Raw genomic sequence first — 14,152 nt, 5'->3', positions numbered from 1 at the left:
CCGCGAAAGAACAGGACAAAGTAGACAAAGTATCCTTGTTAAAACTCTTCTGCTGCATAGCAGGAACAATCCCAAAACTACCAAACAAGACAAGTTGGGTCAAATCAAGCATGGGGAGAAAAGCTGGAACAAGCAACTATCAAAAAATGGGAGGAAACTGTGTGTTTGTGTCAAACTGCCTAATCATCCAAGCTATTCTTTTATTATCTGTGGACAGAAGGACAAATGATCAGAGTTAGTCCAGATCCAGAGGGAAACTGCTGGTGTCACCCAAATACAGTACTCTACCAATGACGCAATAGATTAATCGGACAAATGGTGAAATGGTGATTATTCGATTATTGAAACAATTGTCAACTAATTTAGCAATTGGTTAATCGTTAACTGGAGTAAACAGACTCAAAAGAATACCATTTTATTAAAAAGCAACGTATTCAGAGCAGTAATTAAGCCCAAACTGTAAAATATATATACATTTTTCCATTTAAGAAAAAAACCTCCTTTGTCTGCAAATAGATTTTAACAAAAAATCTTCAAGCGGCGATTTCAGCTTCACTTGGTTAAGAATTACTAAAATAATGTTATCTTACTGCATTTTAGGCAATCAAATATTTATTTTCCTATTTAAAAATTAATTGGATTATTTGAATCTTTTAATGTGTTTCTATTGAAAAATCTGTAGAATGTGCCATTTTAATTCGATCAATCATCAAAATAATTGACAAATTAATTGATTGCTAAAATAATCATTATTTTCACATGTCCTTTTAACTAGAATAAACATCAAAACATTTAGAATTGAAACATTTGTCACAAATACAAATCTGTAAAATGTTGTGTTTACACTTTTATACTTTACAGTATTTTTAACTGGAAGTCCATTGAGAGATTGAACAATTCGCCTTATTCTGCGTCTATACTCTCCGGTTAACGATTAGTCAATTATTGAACTAGTTGACGATTATTTCAATATTTGATTAATCACGATTAATCATTTCAGCTCTGAACCTAATTTTGCTCTAAACTTCACCCCACCTTTCTCCTGGTTGTGTCCACTGTCTTCTTCATAATGCTGTTTGTAATTAAAACCTTCAGTCTGTCTCTAAATCGGGTTGTTGACATCAGTACATGACATCTGCATGGCGACCTCGCAACCCGGCTACACAGAAACGCAGAAGGCATTCCCCAGCGATCCATCAACGCCGCCTGGTGTGCATATGGGCCGTGTTCTGCCTGGTGGCATTCGCTAGCAGCTCTCACTGCCAAGGCTTGTGCCCAGTGGCGCCGATACCAGGCGACTCAGTGCAGTACGTTATTTCATTAGGGTGTTCTGCTGATTTTGTTAGAGAGCCAAGAAGAATCTCACACAAGGTCAAAATTTGCCATGACTGCGGATGGGTGATGCACGTTTCATGGATTTCACAGCTCATGATAAACATTATTAATGGTCTTTATCTCTGCCTTTCCCTGCACTCCACATCTACTCTTGTTGGTATTCTTGTCACCAGATTCAGAAAACAATTCAAATTTCTCCCGTATGTTCAAGGTAATTCATAACGTTGCTCCTCGCTACCTTTTCTTATCGCCTTCATATTTCTACTTCTGCTTAAACCTTGCAATTGCTAATATGTACTGTGCACTATAAAACATTTGAGCTGCCTTTAGTTGTGTCTACTGACATTTACTCTTTAGTTGTAAACTTAAATTTGTGAGATTGTGAAATATAAACTTGCAGTAGTAAGTTGAGTTAACGAGGATCTTCATGTTAGAACTTAAAGGTGACCTGTTAAGCTTCCTTGAACAGGTTAGGATAGAAAAACATGTTCATTACATTTTCTGCACAGAATTATTCTTAGATAATTAAATGTTAGTCTGCTCAGTTCTGTCTATTTTCTTCCAGAATGAGCTGTTTTAGGACTCTGTCACTTTAAATTCAAATAATCTACTCCTGATCACACACCCAACAACCCCCAACTCAACGTTTACACTCACACATGAAAATACATGTGCAATTTCACGACCGTACATTTTTGAAAAGCAGAAGTGGAGCCTTCTGCACAACCAACGAGAATGCAGCAAGTGGTTTCTGGACAGTAAGTCAACAACAAAACACTTGTCCTTTCCAGCAGCCGTTGTACAGCAGTAGAACCAGCTGACCAAATGTGCTGGAGCTTGTTAACAAATCAACTTGATGAAATTCAAATTCCAAGTTAAAACCAAAACAATTTTCTAGTTGACGTTGCTTCCATTTTCAAGGAAAGTCAGCAAATGTGTCCCTGGACACTCAGAAAGAAGCTTCTAAAAACAAATATTATTATTATCTGTGTGACCAAACATGTCCTGAAGCTCGTTCTCCATTACTCCTGGTTTCCTGCCACCTGCGATCATCTTCCGTCTCAGTCTGCTGTAAATATCTCCTGTGACCATCCCCACTGCCCACAGCCAATTACGGGCCTCGGTGAAACCGCTGACTCGGCTGTTCCATATTCTTCGCAGGCTTCGCCTCTTCCAGGCCTGAAATCAATATTTTAATAGGAACAGGATGGAGCACATCCATCCTCACCATCAGACGCCCTGGTTTTCTGAATCTGCTGCAGAGGGGGAGGGACTACCGAAGGCCCAATACTCCGTCGAACCTTGTTTGACCTTTCAAACTCAAGGTCCAGGGCCCAAATCTTGCCCGCCGTAGCTTTTTATGTGGCCATCTAGACTCCCAAGTTAGATCAATAAGTCCCCCCAGTTTTTTACAATTACTCAAAATTCACACTGCATCAGCAAATCCCCACATCTTTTCTGATTTTACTGAAAAGAGGCAGTAAAAAAGCAAATTTTACTGCCTCAGCCTTACTTGATGCTATAGTCCGTAATCAATACGGTGATTAATAAAAAGTCACATTTACCAAAATGTGAACTTAGCAAAAAAATCCTTACAAATATTTCTAAATTAGCACCACAAAATCTGTGATTTTGATTGCAAAAAAACACAAAAACAATCACAATATCCTGGAGACACTGATTATTTAATTTGAAGAAACAAACGTCTTTTTATTGATATTTGAACAGTTGAATGTGTTTTCTCAACCGGCCCCTTAAGAACAGTTCAAAATGAAGCCCCTGCTTTATAGGTTTTTGGCAGAGATGCAGTTTGAAAGTGATGTTTTCTGGAAATATACTTCAGTGTTTCTCAACTCAAGCATCAGCTGAGAAAAATGCTGCGAAAATTGAACTTCCTCCCACTTCTGCTGTTAACTTTTCACTAAGACAAGGCGTATTGTTGGTTCAGTTCTTCTGTTTGTTTTTGTGAATCTGCTCTGTCTTGAGTGGGAAATTTTCAACTTTTAAACCTCGACACAAAATCTTACCAACTATTTCTGGTCTAGTTTCTAGTGCAGATATTTTAGTACACCTAAAAATATCACATAACTAACTTACAAGTGACTTTTTAGCAATATACAGAGACTTGTTTTAAGTAAATAATTCCTTCTTATCTATCTATTGGGCAGATGAATTAACTTATAGGAAAAATGTTCTTATAAGTAAAATAATCTGCCAATGGAAGTAGTACTTTTTCATCAATAATAAGGAATTATTTACTTAAAACAAGCCTCTGTATCTTGTTAAAAAGTCACTTGTACGTTAGTTTTTCTTTTTATTTCAAGTGTACTGAGATATTTGCTCTAGAAACTAGACCAGAAATACTTGGGAAGGTTTTGTGTTTTGTAATAAATGTCCTTGTTTTTTCTAGAAAATTTCTGAGATTAATCTAAAATTTTTTTTAGCTTTTTGGTGGAAATTTACACTTTTTTTCACCATAATAAAATGTTTTAATCGTGTAAAGCATTTTGAATTTCCTTGTTCCTAAATTATGAAGAAAGTTCAGCCTTAAGATGAAGCGTAGCACGACAATCTCTTACTGCACAAGGAGCGAAGTAATAAATAAATGAAACTATTATAATTAATGATATTTTGTGTCAAACAAAAGCCCAACATTAATTTAATATTTTTAAATACAAGTACAGAAACGGATCATCTTTCGTCAATGTTTTTATGCACCTTAGCTGTTTTCTAACGATTAAGATGAAGGTAGTGACCTCTGCTCTTAAGGTTTTCACACATTATAAAGCAGAAGAAGGAATCAGTGTCTCCTCATGTGTTGCAAATCCTTTCAGGGATTTGTGAGGATTTGGTGTGCAGCAGGTGATGATAAATTTTTTTTTCCTCCCCTGAAGTAATCCATTCGCCGCACCCTCAACTCCTACACAAGGTTTCTGTGAAGTTCAGGAACGGCCGCAGCAATTATGGCGGTCTGCGGACTTAACGCGGGCTGGAGGCAGCCTTGGCCCCGCTGATGGGATTCAGACTGGGCTTTCACGAGGCTCCATCCAAACGTTTTCTTCTGAAGCCGCCTCTTCACAAGCACAGCAGCAGAACTCGGGATGACTCAATAAAAGCAGGAGCCCATTTCCAGACACAGTGTGTGCAGGTATGAGCTGTGGGATATCTTACAAATCCTCTTAGTCTGCACATTTCTTTGTCGACAAAACAAATCAAGGCCAAATGCTTCCTCCAGACTATCGTGGATCTCTCTGCTTTGGTTCCCGATCCTCCCTTCCCGACCCGTTATTCCCTGTTATTGCGGGAATCATTACCTCGACTGACAGCAGTTTGTGTATTTGCCTCTCTGGCTCCCTCGCGGCACCGTATCAATAAAAGCACTCCTGTGATGCTTTATCAAAGCTGCCGTTTTCTCAAGAGATGCATTTTTTTTATTTTTTTTTATTGTTTGCTTTTTGAGAATTGGCAGTTCCCAAAAACCCCAGCTGGTCTGTCGCACATCCATTAATAATGAACTGAAAGCCCAAATGCCAAGTGCCAGAAATCGTAATGTTCTGTGTGAGGAGCCAAATGGATAAGGCAACTGTCAGATCTCCCTGGGTATGGAGGAACACACACACTGTATGCCCACGCAGTGAACCAATTATTTTCCTGGTTGTTATACAGTAAGAGAGACAATAGGAGCAGGAAGCAGCATTCTCATCAGTCCCATCTCATTACCTGCCTTGCTGGGATGCATGTCTCAAGCATCAGCTAAATGGAGCAGACAGTCAATGTGATGCACAAATAACAAGGCTGGTAGCTTTACGCTCAGAGAGGATCCTACAAACGAAGGGAAGGAAAAAATCACAGCCTTTTCCAGAATGAGACGTCAGAGACACTGATGTGTTTTAAGAACAAAACATGAAAGATAAACTCTAATGGATGGATGGATGGATGGATGGATGGATGGATGGATGGATGGATGGATGGATGGATGGATGGATGGATGGATGGATGGATGGATGGATGGATGGATGGTCAGATGGATGGACAGATGGATGGACGGATAGATGATTGATTGATGGAAGGATGGATGATCAGATGGTTGGATGGACAAACCAAAAGATGGATGGCCGGATGGATTGATGGATGGATGGATGGATGGATGGATGGATGGATGGATGGACGGACGGACGGACGGACGGACGGATGGATGGACAGGTCAGAAATGACAAATAATTTTAATGTCAAATCTCCTTCTACCACCAGAAGAATCATTACGTAATCTCTCATAGACTGGAAATAATCTTAATTTCCTGTTACAATTAGCCGTTCGTTCACCATCTTGCTGAGGCAGAACCAGATCCAGACCCGTTTTCCTCCCAGCAGGTCAGTTAAGTCCCGTTTTTCCTCTCTGACGTCTTACACACCGGCGAAGCCTCTCTCTATCGGAGGCTGAACAGCTGTGGCTCAAAACCACAACACAGCTGGTTTCACCCCTCACTCACGGCGTGGCAGAGAAGAAGAAACACCATTTTGACAAGCCGCCATATTCTTCTGCATCACTGACGCTCTGACACACAGTTGGGAGGGGGGGGGAGATGCTTTTTTCTAGCAAATACCGTATCTTCTGGACTATAAGGCGCACTTTAAAGCCTATAATTTTATCAAAAAATCGACAGTGCGCCTTATATATTGTTCTGGATTAAACCTCCACCTCTGAATTAATATGGATTGATTCTGGTTGTGCTTACTTGCCTCGAAGTGATTGCATTGTGTGGCTCACGGCGCTCTGTTAAAATGTTTTAGTTATGTTACATTACGGCTACCGTAGTCAGGAGCGTCGCGGAGTAATACGTACTGTGCTTTGACTGATGATTGTTTTGCTTCGCTTTATGCACTGTATAGTACGGTGCGTTATATGAAAAAAGATCTGAAATAGACAGTCATGAACAGTGCGCCCTCTAGTGAGGTATTATGGTATTGTGGGTCGATTACGCTGCAAAAACACAAAATCCTATCAAGTGTTTTTGGTTTAGTTTCTAGTGAAAATATCTTTGAAAACTTTGAACAAAAAAAGTAACTTACAAGTAACTTTTCAGCAAGATATAAGAGCTTGTATTAAGTAAATAATTTCTTAATATTGATTTTAAAAAATGTACTAGTTACATTTGCAGATAAATTCACTTATAACAAGACATTTTTCCCATAGTCTACCAGTGTAACTAGTACTTTTATCATTATTAAGGAGTTATTAACATAAAACAAGCTGCTGTATCTTGCAGAAATGTTACTCCTAGGTTACTTTTGTCTTATTTCAAGTGGACAAAGACATTTGCACTAAAAACTAGAAAAAAAACTTAGTAAAACTTCCATGATTTCTTTATTTTCCATTCTTCAATCGTCATATATAAGATAAAAACATCAAAATCAGCGTATAGAGAAAAGTCCTGCTGCAACAGAGTCATGCTGGTGTTGAAAGAGAAAAAAACATTCAACCATCGACTTAAACAACCTGATTATCTTAGAAAAGTTTTTTTCCCTTTTCACAGTACCTCTGTTGTTTGCTTATTTAATTGTTTTTCAACCCACTCAGTCAATCCAAGCCACCTTTTTCAACCTAACATAATTTTCATTTCACTCTTTTATTTTCTTGCTCCGTAGGATAACTCTGCTTCTCTTCTCCACCGAAAGTCGGTCATTGTCTCAGGCTTTTTCTTTACGCCGCCCACTCCGCTCAGTCAACCAACCTTCTTCCCCTCCGCCAACATCTACTTCCTTCCAGCTGACACTCAGCATCAGCTTCATCACTTTTCACCACCCACACCGCTGTCTTCCTCAGTCTTTTTCGGCCAGTTGGCCCAATTTGATCAGGAAATTTAAATAGGTTGAACATTTAATGGAAGGATCTTTCTTTGGTAAGATGCTGAACATCTATTTTAGGAGATGAGCAAAAAAAGACAAAAACAGAAATGGATCCTCTCAGGTTTTGTTATTTAGCAACAGGAATGTCTTGACCTTCACCTTTTAAAGAATAATTGTTTTCTACATTTTTAAGAGAGCCTGGACCAGACTTGAAGGTCAAATTTTTCTTATTATCTCACAATAGCAAGCCTCCAGGAAAGTCAAATGTTTATCTCTCATTGTTCAAGAAACAGGAAAATAAAAATAATTTTGTTAACATGACCTAAAATAGGAAACATTTAGCCTGATTTAATGACAAATATTGACAAAAAGGGTCCTTAGTCCTTTTATACTTATATAAATAACTGCTTTCCAACGCTAACTAAAACATTTGTTGCGCTAATCATAAACATTAATTTTGCTAACACTAAACCACTATGCTAACATTAGCTAAATTCAAATTAAATTACATCTGCTGTGGAGAGACTAAAACCCAATTTAATTTTGACATTACAATTTACTTTAGATATTGTATTTATCTGTTTGTGTTTTCTTTTGTTACAGTTTCTTGTTTGAAATAAAGTTAGTGAAGGGAAAAACAAGAAATAACACGAAGAGAGGAAACAGAACGGTGTCTTCAAAATAAGAGCATGAACATCAAAATCTAACTATTTGACAAATTTGATAACCAAAACTTTGACACAGAAAAATTTAAACTAAATTTGCTAAATGTTTTCAAAGTTGGCTAAAGTGCTAAAGGAAAAGTTAGCTCTGCTATTAGCGCATTAGCGGAGTTGTGTCCAACACTGCTTTCTTCAAATGCACATATTTAATCCAACATGAATCTGACGTAAAAACATTGCATGAATTTACAGTTAAATGGCCATAAAAGGTGCCGTAAAGCAAAAGAATGTCTTCCACCATTGGTTTTCTTTTACAAATCAAACCCTCTTGTGTTATTTTTTGTGAACCATTTTGTTTAAGTATAATTAGAAAATCAGGTTATACATTTTTTTAAACCGCATTGACATTTCTGTCACTATTTCACCACTGAAGCCAATAAACATAGGAAATACTGACTGTGTGCTGCCAGCCTGTGTACAAATCCGGAGATAAAATGTCTTTTTCTGGCTGCACTGCCAAGCGCTAAAAGGTACCAGCTAAAGGGAAAACAAACTGCTGAGCACGGCACCACTGCGACTGTGGTGGGAGGGAAGCCGAGACGCGGCCGCTGTTCCCCCAGTGAGATGGACAGCGACTTTTTGGAGAGTCTCATGAGCAGGGAGAGGAGGTGTGAAACTTCTAATTCCCACATAGCTGCAAAGACAGTGTGTTTGTCGCTAATGGGCACTCAAAATAGTGCTGGATGCAGAATATGAGAGGGAGAGTGGAGCAGCCCGGCACATTGAAAACTAGAACACAGAAGGTTCTGGCAGCCACAAACTCCTACAGGGAATTATATAAAAAAATATACACACAGAGCCACTACTGTATGCTCATTAAAACGCCCTCAGTTTCTCCAAGCAGAGGAGAATCTCTAACAGGGAAAACATCCAATAGATCAAACTTAAATCAGAACTTTACCAGGCTGCAAGTCCAGAACATTAATTTGTTTGGTTTGCTTATAATCTTCACAGGATGTGTCAGATACAAAATTTACTGGCAGCCATTGCTCTGAAACATGCAACTATTCTCCCAATTACAGAGGGGTACAGTGCTTTGTCTAATACGCAGCGAATGCCAGCTTCACAATTACATTTGGAAATGAGTCCCGCCTGAGAACGAGAGCGTTGAATAATGAAGTCAGCCTCCGTTCACCCACGTATCAGGCTCCAGGGAGTAGTAAGGTCATTTCAAAGTGTGGTAATTATCAAATATGTGCTTCATGGGCTCAGAGTCTAAACTAATATGCATAAAAATATCTCCTCTGTGTAAATTGTTTCTCAACTTAATAGCGGTTGGTTTCTGGAGAAAATAAAACTTGATTAAAGAAATGCATGCGTGCGACACAACGAGCGCAAAACCCACAGAAAGCAGATCAGGGGAGGAGCATGCACTGCAGAAAACGCACAGACAGATAAAGCAAGCGACAGCAGACCACACTGAAAGTGTAAAAACATTGGATAGTCACCAGAGATTTACTAAAAATACATGTTCAATTTCCTGTAGGATCTCAAGCTCTCTAAAGACGTTTCGGACCTCATCTCTCTCTATGCACTGCTGTTTGTTCATGTACTTCATGGCGTACATCTTCTCTGTGTCCCTCTTTTGCACAATGCATACCTGCAGGAAGCACAAACAGAGAGGGGGGAAGGAGGGATGGAGAAAAAGACAAGAAGAATAAACATGTTAGAAGAACATAAACAGGTTTTATTGGTTTAAAGACACAAATAAGACAACATCATTCACTCCCCGTATTCTTAACATCACCTTTTTTATATAATCTCATCTTTACTGATGTGAGTTGGAAAGTTTCGGCCAATAGCAATACTGCCCTTGATTTATGTAAGGATTCTGGCAGCCCCTAGACTGAGTGTGTGTTGGACTTCCTTGAAAATATTTGGGACCTCTTGACCTCAACATTTGCTCCATTTCAGAATTGCCGAATAAGTCACAAATTGTTGTTCTTATCTGTCCAAACACCATCCTTCCCAAGTCATATTTGGTTAAACTTTTTGTGCTTCGCACGCAAGGGAAGAGAAAGTGTCAGCTCAGTTTGACCCAAAGAGGTGCCAAGAATCCTCTCGCAAAAACAATTCCATAAATAATATTTCCTCTCTTACTGGAGGTGGATGGATGGATGGATGGATGGATGGATGGATGGATGGATGGATGGATGGATGGATGGATGGATGGATGGATGGAAGGTTGGATGGATGGAGGGATGGATGGAGGGAAGGTTGGTTGGATGGATGGATGGATGGATGGATGGATGGATGGATGGATGGATGGATGGATGGATGGATGGATGGATGGATGAACGGATGGACGGATGGACGGATGGATGAACGGATGGATGGATGAACGGATGGATGGATGAACGGATGGATGAGGTAACATGCGGTCTCCTAGGAAACGCTGCCTGGCTCGGCTCTCTTCCTGAACACGGGTTTCCAAAGCGGCGCCTCCAAACAAATCGCCTCATCATTTATTCATCCCGGTTGTGTTGTTTTTGTCAGGAAGTGTCTGTGAAAGGTCAGCTGGAGGACGAGACTCCAGAGGGATGAAACTCATTACAGTAACAGCACTGGGGGCAGCCATTACGCTGGTCATGTGACCGCTGCCAGCGCTGCCCTGCACACATAATGACTGCAGTCTTCAGGCCTGTTTGTCAATCTCCCCTCATTCCTTGAATTCACGTCTTGCTACTTGTCCTGCTGGTAAACACACGGAAGGGGCAACACAAAAAACAGAAAGACAGATAAATGCTAATTAGCACAAGCTAACGGGCCACTTTGGGGAACGGCAGTATGTGAGCAAGAGACTTGATATCCAAATACAGGATGGCCAGTGCATGTTACATTCTTAGAACGCTTATTCTAACGCGTTCTAGCATCCTAGAACGCTTACTGAAAACTGTTTTGATTCTTGCTTTTTATTCATCAGGATATGGAGATGATTTGTTCCTTACAAAAATCCATAATTTTCTTATATAATCAAGATGATAACACCATGATCAAAGTGGGAAGAGTTATCAGGTAATTTCCAAACAATGTGAAGTTAATCGCCCCACACCTGATAGTCCGGTAGACTCTGTTTGATTGGGGACCAAAATTGCAACATTTGTTACATTTTCAGCTGCTGCGGTTCAACCAGTTCAAACCCTTTGAAAAACCCGTTCCCCTCCTCACCTGTGGTAGCGCTGCACCAAAAACCACTGAAGAAAACAACATTAAAACCTCTGAATACAACTTCCTTCTTCAGGAAATGTAAACAAAAATGGAGTGGCGTCTGATATTGGTGGGTGCAGAATTTCTATTTTAGTCTTTGGCAAAAGACCCACTAGCGCAAGTTACACATGATTGTTTTGGTTGGATTTACCCAGAATGCCCTGTGCTATAGTCCACTTCCTGCTTTTGGAGCAGTCTCTGGTCCATTTGGAGTTCATATATGCTGTCAAACCGCACCAGAGTTCACTTCAACCAAACCGAGACAGAGGTTTGTAGGTGGGCCAGAGTTTGATTATGCGTTCACACCTCCCCAAACGAACCGGACTTTCTAATCAAACGAACCGGACTTTCTAATCAAACGGACTGGAGTTAGATTAAACCAGACTAAATATGGCTGATGGGAAGCTTTGCTTATTTTTGAGCATGTAAAACTAAAATCAATTACTGAAATGTCAAAATGAACTCGTTTTTTCATTTTTCTTTTTTTAATTCATTTTGTGGCCCAGCAGAAGTTGAAATTTGCAAGTTTTGCCAAATATTTGGATACCACTGGTGTAGAGTTACAGCCGTTCTTTTTCCTAGAACCTGAAAGCATTTCTGAACCAGAAGAGATGAAGTAACATTTTTCTAGATTATGCTCATGCCAGGGGAAATAGAGAGAGATGTTCTGCACCGTTTCGAGTGACAGAAAACAAATATTTGCAGTTGTAAATTGCAGTTTCATGGGAATTTTAATGGTGCGTTGAAGAATAAACCCCGAAGGACTTAAAGGCTTAATTTGAGTTGTAAATAAAGACTCCACCTTTAATCTAGTCAGTAAAACGCTTCCCAGAGCCAGAGGGAAAACAAAAACACAACTAAGAAAATGGGATTAAGAGAACGCTGCAAGGTTTTAGTTTTTATGGAAACAGCTACTTTGGCTGTGAGAAATAAGTTTGTTTGGGTTTTTTCAGGAGAGCATCTCCACAGCAAGGACTTTTAAAAATTAGTTTCTGAATGTCACCATGACGGCAGAGTCAGGCTTAATTGAATTGATTGTTTTAGTTGATTGGATTTCTCTCTGCATGCTGAGATTGTTAAAGAGAAACTTTCACAAAAAGAGAGGAAAGCACTGAAATATTCAGGACTCTTCAAATCCTGACAAAAACAAAACCTAAGACGCTGCTGAGCACAAACCTCGTTTTAATTTAGGGACTAAAGCTAAGGCATAACAGACACTACTCCAAACAGACATTTGACAGATTTTAAAAGGCAAACTGCAAAAAGAAATAAAAAATTACTTTGTCATTTTCTGTCTTTCTTAATTACAAAATTGGCCAGAGGAAAGTGAACATTCATTTGAAATGAATATTGGAGCCTAACCTAATGGATTTCATAAAAATCATGATGCAAGTTGCAATTCTGTATGTGCTTACGTATTGTGTCTACAGTGCAAAAACACAAAAACTTACCAAGTATTTTTGGTTTAGTTTTTAGTGGAAATGTCTTAATACACTTGAAATAAGAAAAAACTAACTTACAAGCAACTTTTCAGCAGGATAGAGAGTTTATTTTTTTTAAGTAAATAATTCCGTAATATTGATGAAAAAGTTCATATTCCATTGGAAGATTATTTCACTTATATGACATGGAAATGTCTTATAAGTGAAATAATCTGCTGGGGAACATGCACTTTTTCATCAATATTAAGTAATTATTGAAGGTACTTGGGAGTTAGTTTGTCTAGTTCAAGTATGCAAGATATTTGCACTGGAAAAAAGACACAAAAAACAAGATTTTGTGTTTTTGTAGTGTAAACTGTCCTTTAGCCTTTTCTCAATGAGAAGAAAATGTCTTTATATACTATTTTCAGAAAAGGCATTTTGACCCGTGTATCTCATTTCCTTTTTCTACATTGGACTTTTTTCAGCAACCGGAGAGTCGGCTAGTGACATTCTGAGAAAAGCATTTTACTTTGCTGATTTGAAGGTAAAACATGCCAAAGATGGGGGGATCAAATATCTTGCTGAAAAGTTACTTGTAATTCAGTTTTGTCTTTTTCAAAGTGTACTAACTTATTTGCATTAGAAACTACACCAAAAATACTTGGTAAGATTTTGTGTTTTTGCAAGATGGACATTATTTGAACGTCGACTGCAGGGTTACTCATTATCTACAAAACTGTGCTCAGTTTCCCCTGAAGCACAGAGCTCACGTCTGTCTTGGTGCCTTGTCAAATTTGCTCAGTTTGGATCTTTAGGTTCAGATTTCTCCACTTCTGTCACTTTATGAAGTCTCTGAGGCCTCGCAAATTTATTTTAAAAGCCACTGCCTTCGCTTCAACCTCAGGATCTTTCAGAGGACAGGTGATAAATGAGGTTTCCAAACAGTATTTCTAAACCATTACGTTTACGTTTGTGATGGTAGAACAGGAAAACAAACTTGCTGGCATGCCTACTAGATAACCAGTTCACATACATATAGCACGTATCTGTTGCTATGGGGAAAGGCAAATAGATATTTTATTGTAGCCATCAAAGAAGGAAAGATGTTTAACACAGAACTACTTCATATAAGTGACATGTTCTTGTGTGTTTCCTATTTTGAAGAGTAGCACATTATCATTAGACCTCGTGGAAAATTAAGTGATTACTCTGTGATAATGTAATAAAAAATATAATTCATAAACAGGTGTTTTCAGCAACTGGAATAAAAGATTTATTTGAGGCAGTTAACACATCTTTACCATATGGAGGATGTTGTTTGTGAGTTGTCATGGAAACTATTAATTACATTGGTCATCAGCCAAAAACTTGTCTGGGGTTTTTCAACTGTTTTAGGGTAATTTTGAAGAGCTGAATCCAAAAATCAGGTCAACTTTCTGAACTATGGATGCAACACGAGCATCAAAATGCTTGACTTGTTCTCACATATGGGTCGGTTTAAGACGCCATGTTCAGTTTACATGTACTTACCCTTACAACTGTTTATTATTCAATTTACAGAAATCCAAGTTTGCAACATTTAATGAATTAACACCCTCTGTAAGAAAACTTTTTGTT

At 38.7% G+C, this 14,152-nt stretch overlaps 1 protein-coding gene across 1 annotated transcript in view; it reads right to left on the bottom strand.

Moving 5' to 3' along the window:
- stk32c (serine/threonine kinase 32C) overlaps nt 1-14,152 on the bottom strand; it is a 102,454-nt gene that overhangs the window by 32,159 nt on the left and 56,143 nt on the right. The window contains exon 3 of the mRNA XM_032552539.1: nt 9,353-9,504. Coding sequence (XP_032408430.1) covers nt 9,353-9,504 — 152 coding nt within the window. The remainder of the gene's footprint in view (nt 1-9,352; nt 9,505-14,152) is intronic.

The sequence above is a fragment of the Xiphophorus hellerii genome, chromosome 22 (genome assembly GCF_003331165.1).
Source record: "Xiphophorus hellerii strain 12219 chromosome 22, Xiphophorus_hellerii-4.1, whole genome shotgun sequence".
Taxonomy (NCBI): domain Eukaryota; kingdom Metazoa; phylum Chordata; class Actinopteri; order Cyprinodontiformes; family Poeciliidae; genus Xiphophorus; species Xiphophorus hellerii.
Note: the sequence above shows the minus strand (reverse complement) of the source record. Positions and strands in the feature narration are given on the sequence as shown.